The sequence below is a fragment of the Lepidochelys olivacea genome (genome assembly GCF_965140295.1).
Source record: "Lepidochelys olivacea isolate rLepOli2 genome assembly, chromosome: 6".
Taxonomy (NCBI): Eukaryota; Metazoa; Chordata; order Testudines; family Cheloniidae; genus Lepidochelys; species Lepidochelys olivacea.
The window spans coordinates 58,996,101-59,008,721 of NC_140416.1; the positions used below are offsets into that span (position 1 = coordinate 58,996,101).

Sequence of the window (12,621 nt, forward strand, 5' to 3'; positions counted from 1 at the left end):
AGCATTGGAATAAAATGCCTAGGGAGATTGTGGAATCTCCATCATTGGAGATTTTTAAGAGCAGGTTAGACAAACACCTATCAGAGATGGTGCAGATCAGAGGAGAACAAACTATGGCCAGCGGGCCACATCCAGCCTGCGGGACCGTCTTGCCCAGCCCCTGAGCTCCTGGCCGGGGAGGCTAGCCCCTGGCCCCTCCCCTGCTCTTCTTCCTCCCCCGCAGCTATGCCACCATGCGGGCAGCGCTCTGGGAGGCGGGGCTGCGTGCTCCTGCAGGGCACGGCAGCACAGCAGCGTTTCTGGCTCCAGCTGGGCAGCACGACTGCCAGACATGCTGCCCTGAGCGTCATGGTAAGGGGGCAGAGCCGGGGGTTGAATAAGGGGCAGGGGGTCCTGGGGGGCAGTCAGGGAGCAGGGGGCAGTTGGATGGGGCGGAGGTTGTGGGGGGGGCGGTCGGGATGGGGAACAGGGGGCGGTTGGATAGGGCAGAGGTTTGGGGAGGGGGCAGGAGATGGGGAATGGGGGGTGGTTAGATAGGGGGTGGGGTCCCGGGGCATGGTTAGGGGCAGGGGTTCCCGGGAGGGGGCGGTCAGGGGACAAGGAGCAGGCGGGGTTGGATGGGTTGGGGATTCTGAGGGGGGCAGTCAGGGGGCAGGAAGTGGGAGGTGTTGGATAGGGGGCAGGGGCCAGGCTGTTTGGGGAGGCACAGCCTTTCCTACCCAGCCCTCCATACAGTTTCGCACCCCGATGTGGCCCAAAAAGTTTGCCCACCCCTAGTCTGATAATACTTAGTCCAGCCATGAATGCAGGGAACTGGATTATATCAGTGGTTCTTAACCAGGGTTACGCGTACCCCTGGGGGTATGCAGAGGTCTTCCAGGGGATACATCAACTCATCTAGGTATTTGCCTAGTTTTACAACAGGCTACATAAAAAGCACTAGCAACTTCAGTAGAAACTAAAATTTCATACAGACAAAATGTGAAAGTAAGCAATTTTTCAGTAATAGTGCGCTGTGACAGTTTTGTATTTTTATGTCTGATTTTGTAAGCAAGTAGTTTTTAAGTGAGGTGAAACTTGGTGTATGCAAGACAAATCAGACTCCTGAAAGGAGTACAGTAGTCTGGAAAGGTTGAGAACTGCTGGACTAGATGACCATTTCAGATCCCTTCCAGTCCTACGATTTTATGATTACCTCATATTTTATGTGTGCAAAGATCTATTCATGTTTTATTTTATGCAGTACCTAAAAATATTTCTCTGGCCATTAATCTCTTTGCTTTGATTTTCTTGCAGCCCAGATGATTTACTGAATGCACTGAATGAGGGTATCAGCCGTGCGGATGTTATTATCACATCAGGAGGCGTGTCCATGGGTGAAAAGGTATAAGCTGAAGCATGGTTGCTACATTGCAATAAGAATACCAGGCATGAGGTCAGGAGTTCCTGATGGCAACTGCAAATGTATTCATGATTATTTCCAGGACATCCCAGGTCCCTGGACCCAGCGCTGCTGGATTAATTAAAAAAATATTTTTTAATATTGTCCTTTTTTATGCTTTTGTTTCAATACTGTAGTGGGTGTATGATATTTCTGGGAAGATTCTAAGTGGTGTTGGAATCAGCACTTTCCAAAATCTTGTTGTATCTAGTTTTCATTTAAGGAGTGATCATATAAATTTAGTGCTGGTGAAAGGTGCTGAATTGACAGCATCTGAAGACTGAAGACTTCTTTTTATCCATAGAGTAGGTAAAACGTGGGTAGTAGCAGTGAAAGCTACTCTGCAAGTGAATGTGTAAAACTGGCTCATTCTTACTGAAAGATTTGTTCTCTGAGTGTATCAGAACTATATCTGCTGACCTTAAAATAGTTTTTGTTGTGTTTTATTCCTCTTACCTCTGCAGAGACAGCACACATAAAAGACAGTGAACTAGATTCTTTGCCTGCTTGTGAATCATCAACAGAATTGTTTGCTAAGTTGCAGTTGGTAGCACCTGTGCAAAATCAGTGAAGACAGGTGTCACAAAGGGGATAAATGGGCCTGCAGAGCCTTTAAAACTTCTGGTGACATAGGAGAAGGAAAAAACTCAAAATGACTTTTTTATCCCAGGTTGTTTTTGCAGGAGTGGCAGTTAAAATAAACATTTATCTAGGTGTAACAGAGCAGATTTTATATGGAGTCACTGACAGATGATAAACAGTAAGCTCAATGGTTCCATTTTTAGAATCAGTTTTCTGAGCAGATCCTCACTTCAAAGGTCTAGTATCTTGCATAAAGGGAGAACTAGAAGCATTTTGTTGGACCAATAAAAATTACTTTCAGGCCCTTTAAAGTCCACAGTCACTGGCCCTGGAACAGTGATCAGAAAGAAAAGTGTTGATCGATCCATGAATTTTTAGAACAGTGGTGTCATGCAGACACATGGCCATGAGGAACTGAATTGAGACTACCACCTCTTTTCACAAAGGCATCTGAACAGCCTTTGGATGCCAGCAATTTCTGATCACTCCTCATCGAGACTGGATTTGAGACAGCAGTCTAAAGCTGAAAGGTTCCGTATCTCATTACCAGTTCCTTGAGGCATCCCATCCTTTTTTATTGGACTCTTGGTAGTGTACATGAAATATCTGAGGACATCTTAAGGAGAATTTAGATGGAAAATTAAAGACAAGGACTTAATATACCTAAAAGTCAAGTAGAGTTGGACCTTGCAAAGGGAATTAAAAGCAATAGTAAAAGGTTCTATAGCCATATAAATAAGCAGAAAAAAAAGAAAGAAGAAGTGGGACCGCTAAACACTGAGGATGGAGTGGAGGTCAAGGATAATCTAGGCATGGCCCAATAGCTAAACAAATACTTTGCCTCAGTCTTTAATAAGGCTAAAGAGGATCTTAGGGATAATGGTAGCATGACAAATGGGAATGAGGATATGGAGGTAGATAGTACCATATCTGAGGTAGAAGCGAAACTCGAACAGCTTAATGGGACTAAATTGGGGGACCCAGATAATCTTCATCCAAGAATATTAAAGGAATTGAAACATGAAATTGCAAGCCCATTAGCAAGAATTTTTAATGAATCTGTAAACTCAGGGGTTGTACCGTATGATTGGAAAATTGCTAACATCGTTCCTATTTTTAAGAGAGGTAAAAAAAGCAATCCGGGTGACTACAGGCCTGTTAGTTTGACATCTGTAGTATGCAAGGTCTTGGAAAAAATTTTGAAGGAGAAGGTAGTTAAGGACATTGAGGTCAATGGTAAATGGGACAAAATACAACATGGTTTTACAAAAGGTAGATCGTGCCAAACCAACCTGATCTCCTTCTTTGAGAAAGTAACAGATTTTTTAGACAAAGGAAATGCAGTGGATCTAATCTACCTAGATTTCAGTAAGGCGTTTGATACCATGCCACATGGGGAATTATTAGTTAAATTGGAAAAGATGGGGATCAATATGAAAATTGAAAGGTGGATAAGGAATTGGTTCACAGGGAGACTACAGCGAGTAATATTGAAAGGTGAACTGTCAGGCTGGAGGGAGGATACCAGTGGAGTTCCTTAGGGATCAGTTTTGGGACCAGTCTTATTTAATCTTTTTATTACTGACCTCAGCACAAAAAGTGGGAGTGTGCTAATAAAGTTTGCAAATGATACAAAACTGGGAGGTATTGCCAATTTAGAAAGAGACCGGGATATCATACAAGAAGATTTGGATGACCTTGTAAACTGGAGTAATAGTAATAGGATGAAATTTAATAGTGAGAAGTGTAAAGTTATGCATTTAGGGATTAATAACAAGAATTTTAGTTATAAGCTGGGGACGCATCAATTAGAAGTAATGGAGGAGGAGAAGGACCTTGGAATATTGGTTGATCATAGGATGACTATGAGCCGCCAGTGTGATATGGCCGTGAAAAAAGCTAATGCAGTCTTGGGATGCATCAGGCGAGGTATTTCCAGTGGAGATAAGGAGGTTTTAGTACTGTTATACAAGGCACTGGTGAGATCTCATCTGGAATAGTGTGTGCAGTTCTGGTCTCCCATGTTTAAGAAGGATGAATTCAAACTGGAACAGGTACAGAGAAGGGCTACTAGGATGATCCGAGGAATGGAAAACCTGCCTTAAGAAAGGAGACAAGGAGCTTGGTTTGTTTAGCCTAACTAAAAGAAGGTTGAGGGGAGATATGATTGCTCTCTATAAATATATCAGAGGGATAAATACCGGAGAGGGAGAGGACTTATTTAAGCTCAGTACCAATGTGGACACAAGAACAAATGGATAAAAACTGGTCATTGGGAAGTTTAGACTTGAAATTAGATGAAGGTTTCTAACCATCAGAGGAGTGAAGTTTTGGAATAGCCTTCCAAGGGAAGCAGTGGGGGCAAAAGACCTGTCTGGCTTTAAGATTAGACTCGATAAGTTTATGGAGGAGATGGTATGATGGGATAACATGATTTTGGCAATTAATTGATCTTTAAATATTCATGGTAAATAGGCCCAATGGCCTGTGATGGGATGTTAGATGGAGTGGAATCTGAGTTACTACAGAAAATTCTTTCCTGGGTATCTGGCTGGTGAATCTTGCCCACATGCTCAGGGTTTAGCTGATCGCCACATTTGGGGTCAGGAAGGAATTTTCCTCCAGGGCAGATTGGAAGAGGCCCTGGAGGTTTTTCGCCTTCCTCTGTAGCATGGGGCACGGGTCACTTGCTGGAGGATTGTGGATAAATTGGAGAGAGTCCAGCAAAGGGCAACAAAAATGATTAGGGGACTGGAACACATGAGTTATGAGGAGAGGCTGAGGGAGCTGGGATTGTTTAGCCTGCAGAAGAGAAGAATGAGGGGGGATTTGATAGCTGCTTTCAACTACCTGAAAGGGGGTTCCAAAGAGGATGGCTCTAGACTGTTCTCAATGGTAGCAGATGACAGAACGAGGAGTAATGGTCTCAAGTTGCAGTGGGGGAGGTTTAGATTGGATATTAGGAAAAACTTTTTCACTAAGAGGGTGGTGAAACACTGGAATGCGTTACCTAGGGAGGTGGTAGAATCTCCTTCCTTAGAGGTTTTTAAGGTCAGGCTTGACAAAGCCCTGGCTGGGATGATTTAACTGGGAATTGGTCCTGCTTTGAGCAGGGGGTTGGACTAGATGACCTTCTGGGGTCCCTTCCAACCCTGATATTCTATGATTCTATGATTCTCTGTTCCTTGAAGTCTTTAAACCACGGTTTGAGGACTTCAGTAGCTCAGACATAGGTGAGAGGTTTTTCGCAGGAGTGGGTGGGTGAGATTCTGTGGCCTGCGTTGTGCAGGAGGTTGGACTAAATGATCATAATGGTCCCTTCTGACCTTAATATCTATGAATCTATGAATGGAGTCAACAATCAAGAATTTGTGTCGTGGTAGAAAAAGGGTCACAGCTTTGGACAAAATAGATTTAAGAAAAAGTCAGAAATCTGTGTAGGGACTTCAGGTTCATTGCTTCTAAAGCCTCTCTTTACTGACAATTCTAGCAGGTGATAACCTAATTTAAGATGCATGGAGTCTAGTAGAAACAAACTTATATAGGCTTGTTATTTTCAGTTATGATACTCAATTTTCTCATGTGGGCGTTTTTTGATAGCAGTGTAAGTTCTTCTAGGATGAGCATTTGACATCTCACTACAAGATCATCTACACATCTGTGAGCACAGCTATTATCAACAGAGAGACAGCATAAGGAATTCTGGACTTCTTGAACTAATGGATTGATTGTGTTGATCCAAAATAATTTAACTTGAACCAACACACAAGAAGTGGAGGCTCACTAATTACCCTCTAGAGAAACTTTAGTTAAATAACCTATAGCTGTGAATTATACGTCCCCAAGAAATTACAAAAACTATAGTAACAAGGTGAGTGAGGTAATATCTTTTATTGGACCAACTTCTGTTGGTGAGAGAGACAAGCTTTAAGCTTGAAAGCTTGTCTCTTTCACCAGCAGAAGTTGGTCCAATAAAAGATACTACCTCACCCACTTTTTCTCTCTGATATTCTGGGACCAACATGGCTACAATAACACTGCAAAGAACTACAGTGACTTTTTGAGAGACTTTGAGGTCTACAATGCATCCTAGTTCTGAAAGGTACTGCTGATCACTGAATTCCACTAGTAGCTAATTTCCAGTCTCCAAAGAAAAGTAGTTTTATTGGGTTTGAGTCTTAGCCCTGACTTATAAAGAAAAATGTTTTTGTCTTTGGAATATATGCACAAGATTTCACAAGCTGGCATTAAAAATTTCCTGTAGTGACTAAATATCTTTGGACACTTTAAAGATGCCAGTACTGCAGTTGACTGTGCAAGGATCCCTGTATCCACACTGAGGCCTGGTCTACACTACGGAGTTAGGTCGAATTTAGCCGCATTAGGTCAATCTAAAAATGACTGCGTCCACACAACCAACCCCATTCCGTCAACCTAAAGGGCTCTTAAAATTGACTTCTATACTCCTCGCTGACAAGGGGAGTAGCGCTAAAATCAAATTTGGGGCAGTGTGGACACCAATCGACAGTATTGGCCTCCGGGAGCTATCCCAGAGTGCATTGTGACTGCTCTGGACAGCACTTTGAACTCTGATGCACTAGCCAGGTACACAGGAAAAGCCTCGGGAACTTTTGAATTTCATTTCCTGTTTGGTCAGCATGGTGAACTCAGCAACACTCAGCAGTACAGGTGACCATGCAGTCCCCTGAGAATAGCAGAGCATAGAATGTTTCTACGCTCCCCCTATCATCTCCGTCCCTGAGGTTATTGCAGATTAGAAGGCGAAAAAAACGCACTCGCGATGACATGTATTCCGAGCTCATGCAGTCCTCCCGCACTGAAAGGGCACAGCTTAACGCATGCAGGCATTCAGTGGCAGAGGCCAGGAAAGAATTAAGTGAGCGTGAAGAACGGAGGAAGGATGTAATGCTGAGGCTAATGGGGGAGCAAACGGACATGATGAAGCATCTGTTGGGGGAGCAAACGGACATGATGAAGCGTCTGTTGGAGCTGCAGGAAAGGCAACGAGCACAGACCCCCGCTGCATCCACTGTATAACCGCCTACCCTCCTTCCCATGTTCCACAGCCTCCTCACCCAGACGCCCAAGAACATGGTGGGGGATGCTCCGGGCACCCAGTCACTGCACTCCAGAGGATGGTCCAAGCAACAGAAGGCTATCATTCAAACAGTTTGATTTTTAGCGTGGCTACAATAAGCAATGTGGCCTTGTCCTTACCTCCTCCCCCATCCCACCCGGGTTACCTTGTCCATTATCTAATTTTTTTTTTAATTAATAAAGAAAGAATGCATGGTTTCAAAACAATAGTTACTTTATTTCAAAGGGGGGAGGGTGGTTGGCTTACAGGGAATTAAAATCAACAAAGGGGGCAGGTTTGCATCAAGGAGAAACACACACAACTGTCACACCAAAGCCTGGCCAGTCATGAAACTGGTTTGCAAAGCCTCTCTGATGCACAGCGTACCTTGCTGTGCTCTTCTAACTGCCCTGGTGTCTGGCTGCTCAAAATTGGCCCCCAGGTGATTTGCCTCAACCTCCCACCCCCCCATAAATATCTTCCCCTTACTCTCACAGATATTATGGAGCACACAGCAAGCAGCAATAACAATGGGAATGTTGGTTGCGCTGAGGTCTGACCTCATCAGCAAACAGCACCAGTGAGCTTTTAAACGTCCAAAGGCACATTCTACCACCATTCTGCACTTGCTCAGCCTATAGTTGAACTGCTCCTTACTACTGTCCAGGCTTCATGAGCCGTGGGAGCAAGGGATGGGCTGGGGTAGGTGCGACTGCGCGGTGCTGCCAGCTGGGAGAGCAGCCTGAGGCAGAAGCCTCCAGCTCGCATGATATTCCGGGCAGGACTGAATTTCCATGAGACGAAACTTAAAGAAGAGAATGACCTGGAATCTCTGGCTCCCATTCGGTGCTCTAAGAGGAGGATAGCCATGTCTGTCCAGGCACCCCTGATCAACCTCACTGAGGTCTGCCAGGAGCACCCAGGAGATGTATGACGGCTATCAGTCCTACTGCACCATCTGCCATGAAGGCAAGGAGCTGCTGCTGTGTAGCAATGCAGTACCATGTCTGCCAGCAGCACCCAGGAGACATATGGTGACGGTGAGCTGACCAGGCTCCATGCTTGCCGTGGTATGGCGTCTGCATGGGTAACCCAGGAAAAAAGGCACGAAACAATTGTCTGCCGTTGCTTTCACGGAGGGAGGGACGAGGGCATGATGACATGTACCCAAAACCACCCACGACAATGTTTTTGCCCCATCAAGTATTGGGAGCTTACCCCATAATTCCAGTGGTCAGTGGAGACTGTGGGAACTGTGGGATAGCTACCTACAGTGCACTGCTCTGTAAATCGATGCTAGCCACGGTAGTAAGGACGCACTCCACCGACTTAATGCACTTAGTGTGGACATACGCAATCGACTGTATAAAATCGGTTTCTAAAAATCAACTTCTATTAAAATCAACCTAATTTCGTAGTGTAGACATACCCTGAGTCAATTGCATGTTCAGAGTCTAAAAGAATTATAGCTCCCTCTTCCGCACCCATCTTTCTGCAAGTTGCTCCTTTCTAGTACTGGAAATTCCCTACTGGTTTATAACACTTTAAACAGGCCCTCCATGTACATGACATCTTTGATACTGTAAACCACTGTAAACAACTTTGATTTTAATTTAATATTTTTTCTTTTTTTAATGTAAACAGGACTATCTTAAACAGGTGCTGGACATTGACCTTCATGCACAGATTCACTTTGGCAGAGTTTTTATGAAACCGGGGTAAGAAATATTTTAAATTTTTTGGCCCTGATGGAATTTACCTTGTGCCAAATATGCTACATGTTCTGTTTTGGTAGAGATGCTATTTTAAAACCTAATATAAACCATTGAATAGTTGGATATGGGAAAAGAAGTAGTATCAACCCTAATTAAATCAGTGCTTACCATTGCTAGTGAATTTAACCAGAATTGAAAGCTTACTGCTGATTAGCAACAGATATTTCTATGCTGGAAATCACAGGAAAAAAATCAATGCATTCAAAAACGTGCAGAGCCCTAAATATGTTGCCAGAGCTCAGACACCAGCTTTGCTATGAAGCAGCTGGGAAATGGACGGACATTCTGGCTGTTGATATGCTCATTAAGCATTTCATTTCACTTCACTTCAGAATTCACGTGACCCATATTGGTACAACAAGGAGCTTTTAAATAAGAGAAGGGTGGAGTAGGATCTAGGTTGTAATGCTCCTTGTTGTCTAAATGTTGCATATGGGAATTCTGAAGTGATGCAGGATGTTTTATATGCTTGTTTTATATATAAACACACAGACTGTACTGCTTCTGCCTCACCACTACTTCACTGTAGTGCTGGTACTGTGCTCTGTGGAGACACTGAAAAATGTGGGTCTTCTGGGAGCAGAGAATTCTTTTCTGCAAATCCAAGACTATGGAGTCTTTTCTCAGCTCCTTGTCTCAAGAACTATTGAGTGTGGTTTGTTTACAAACTAGGTAGTTCAGAATTCTAAATTGTGGTTAAAGCTGGTGCCGGGCTGGTTGGTTGGTTAGTTTGTTTGTAATAAAGCCTCTGTAGCCTCATATAATACATATCTAATATATATTGCCAAAAAGGTGTTAGGAAATCCATTGTTTTTGCCAATTCTCCCATTTTCATTTTAGGCCATAGAAAGAGACTCACTATCATTAGCAAAGCACATGAGCCTCTCAGCCTCCTGAGACTTTTAAACAGTCACACATCTTCACTGACCCTGGTAAAAGATCAAATGTACAGCCTTATATTTCATCAGTTCTATCTGCGAAGACATTAAGCTTGAATTGCCACTATTCTATGCTGACCTAGATTTGGAAAAATCCCCTGGACCTAGACAAACAGAGCCAGAAGAGACTAGACCTTGGGTTATATTTTGAGGTTTCAGGATAATATAGTGCGACTCCTGGAGTCAAATATTCCCCATTTGGCCTCTGATGCTGCTGGACTAACATAGGTGGGTGCTATCAGGGAACAGTGTGAGAGGAATAATACTGGAAAGCCTCAACGAGAATGTTGTTTACAGAATAATACATGTCACACTATTAGAAGCTTTCTGGTGACCATCTATATATTAGCATTTAAAGCTGTTACAGCTGCTGTGTGTATGGAAGGTAAGATACTGTAGAATGTGTAATTTGGGGTAGACGTGGCTCCCGTGGGATTAGACAGGAAAGAAGGAAAATGTTAAGTACCAGCCTTTCCTTGTGAGGTGCATCTGTTCATGAGTATTTGTTGACAATGAATTAATCTGTAATCTGACAATGAATTAATTTCAAATTGTGGGTCATTTCTTGGATATTAATGACTGGCTGGGAGCTGATAGCCCAAAATGCAGCTGAGGGACCTTATTCGTTATTCCCATGAAAATGCCCTGCACTGGTATTTTATAAAATGAATAAACATAGTTGTATGGAATAGATTTCTTTTGAATGGGTGATACTATTTCAACTGGTACAAAGAGCACATTCCTAGAGAATCAGTGCCTCTTAAGTTAGCCAGTCAGATTGCTTGAACTATCTCCCATTACTCCATTGCGCTGATTATTTGTGATAACTGTCTGAAACCTGAGTAATGAAGGAACATTCTGGAGTAGCTTAGGAAAAGAGGAAAGGGTGCTCTTTACTTAACAGACCTCAGTCCCAACTGACTACAGTTCTGCTTGTCTGAGTCACTACCGCTGTAGTCACAGGAGGAAAGGGACTCTAAGGATAAGCTATTACCAGCAGGACAGTGGGGTGGGAATAGGTATTGTTTCATATTCTCTGTGTATATATAAAGCCTGCTGCAGTTTCCACGATATGCATCTGAGGAAGTGAGCTGTAGCTCACGAAAGCTTATGCTCTAATAAATTGGTTAGTCTCTAAGGTGCCACAAGTCCTCCTTTTCTTGATGCACTATAGAAATCTTTGGAAAGCCTTATATTTAAAAACAATTCTAGCTCTATACTGTAGAATTTGTGCACTTCCACTCTCATTCTTGGTTTCTTGGGCTATTTGCATGAAGACAGAATCTGGATTTCTGTTGATTAGAAGTTTATCTTCTCTTGTTGATGCTTCCTTACCTGAAACAGAATGTTCTGCCTGTGACTTCATAGCTGGATACCACTGAAAAATTATTCTGTCATCACAGACAGAGATTGTGGTTCCAGGTGGGAATAAACAGCAGCCACTAATGAACTGCTAAGAAAGAAAGAGATCCTGAGTAGGGTTGTGTTTTTTTTGGTTTTTTTTTTGTTTTTTTTTTGCAAATGTTCTTAATACTAAAGAACAGGTATGAAAAACAGAAAATACCTGTTGTAGCAGCAGGACTCTTTCTAAATAAAATGAAGATATTTGGCAAGTCCTTAAGCCTTGGAACACTAAGCAGGTTCCAGGTGGATGACACCTGGAAACTCGGTGTTTTAATAGTATGGGAGTGAAATTGTGTTTGAGTTAGTACTCAAGGGACTGGGTTATTTGAGAGTGGCTGCCCAAAGGCTCAATGAAATGAGACAAGAGTCAGCAAGAAGAGAAAGATCCATGGAGTGCAGTGGGAGTTGTATGGTTAGAGTAATCAGTCCTTTATTGGGATTCTATGGGCTACTACAATATGAATAAGTATTAATAATACTAGAGCAATTTAGGAGGAAAGGGTATTAGCATGTGGTCAGGAAGCTGGGAGGAAATTTGGTTACTAGGGAGAATGATCAGCATTTGATGAGTAGGTTAAGGTGATTGCTGGGAGAGAGGGAAGGATGAGGACAAGGAGATGAATTTAATCAGCTTAAGTTCTTCAACACAATTTAATTAGGATGATTATGCTCACAGTGCTCTAAGGGTTAAAAAGGCAGTGACAATAAAGAAGAGAAGGAAAATTTCAGATTAGGAAAGGAATGGAAGGTAATCTATACATTATAATAGCACAGCCACGTTAGATATGAGTTCAGTGTATTTATTAAACAACTTTCTTTTTCCCTAGCCTGCCAACAACATTTGCAACTTTGGATATTGATGGTGTACGAAAAATAATCTTTGCACTGCCAGGTAAGATATTTTTGTAATTATTTTTCTTGCTCTCCACAGGTACAGAGATCCATAAAATAAAACCAGGATGCCTCATGAAGGTCAGAGGCCTGGCACTTGCTCTCCTAAGCACAAAACACTTGAGATTTTCCCACCAGTTTTTAAAAAGAAAACGAGGACTTGTGGCATCTTAGAGACTAACAAATTTATTAGAGCATAAGCTTTCGTGAGCTACAGCTCACTTCATCGGACGAAAGCTTATGCGCTAATAAATTTGTTAGTCTCTGAGGTGCCACAAGTATTCCTGTTCTTTTTACGGATACAGACTAACACAGCTGCTACTCTGAAACCCCCAATTTTTATTCAGGAAAGGGTTTATTTGAGGGTATGCTAGAGAGTTCTTACCTCTGTCTAACATGTGATGGCGCACAGGACCTACAGTTCTTCTATCCAGAGACTTCCTTTGTCTTTTTAAAGAATATTGTGCAGTTGTCCTTTCCTCCTATTTCCCC

At 42.8% G+C, this 12,621-nt stretch overlaps 1 protein-coding gene across 9 annotated transcripts in view; it reads left to right on the plus strand.

Annotated features, from left to right (window-relative positions):
* Nucleotides 1-12,621, plus strand: part of GPHN (gephyrin) — a 588,066-nt gene that overhangs the window by 567,995 nt on the left and 7,450 nt on the right. For all 9 annotated transcript variants that reach the window (XM_084630610.1, XM_084630611.1, XM_084630613.1 and 6 more), the window contains 3 exons: nt 1,297-1,384; nt 8,766-8,839; nt 12,066-12,130. In XM_084630610.1, the coding sequence (XP_084486736.1) occupies nt 1,297-1,384; nt 8,766-8,839; nt 12,066-12,130 (227 nt within the window). The remainder of the gene's footprint in view (nt 1-1,296; nt 1,385-8,765; nt 8,840-12,065; nt 12,131-12,621) is intronic.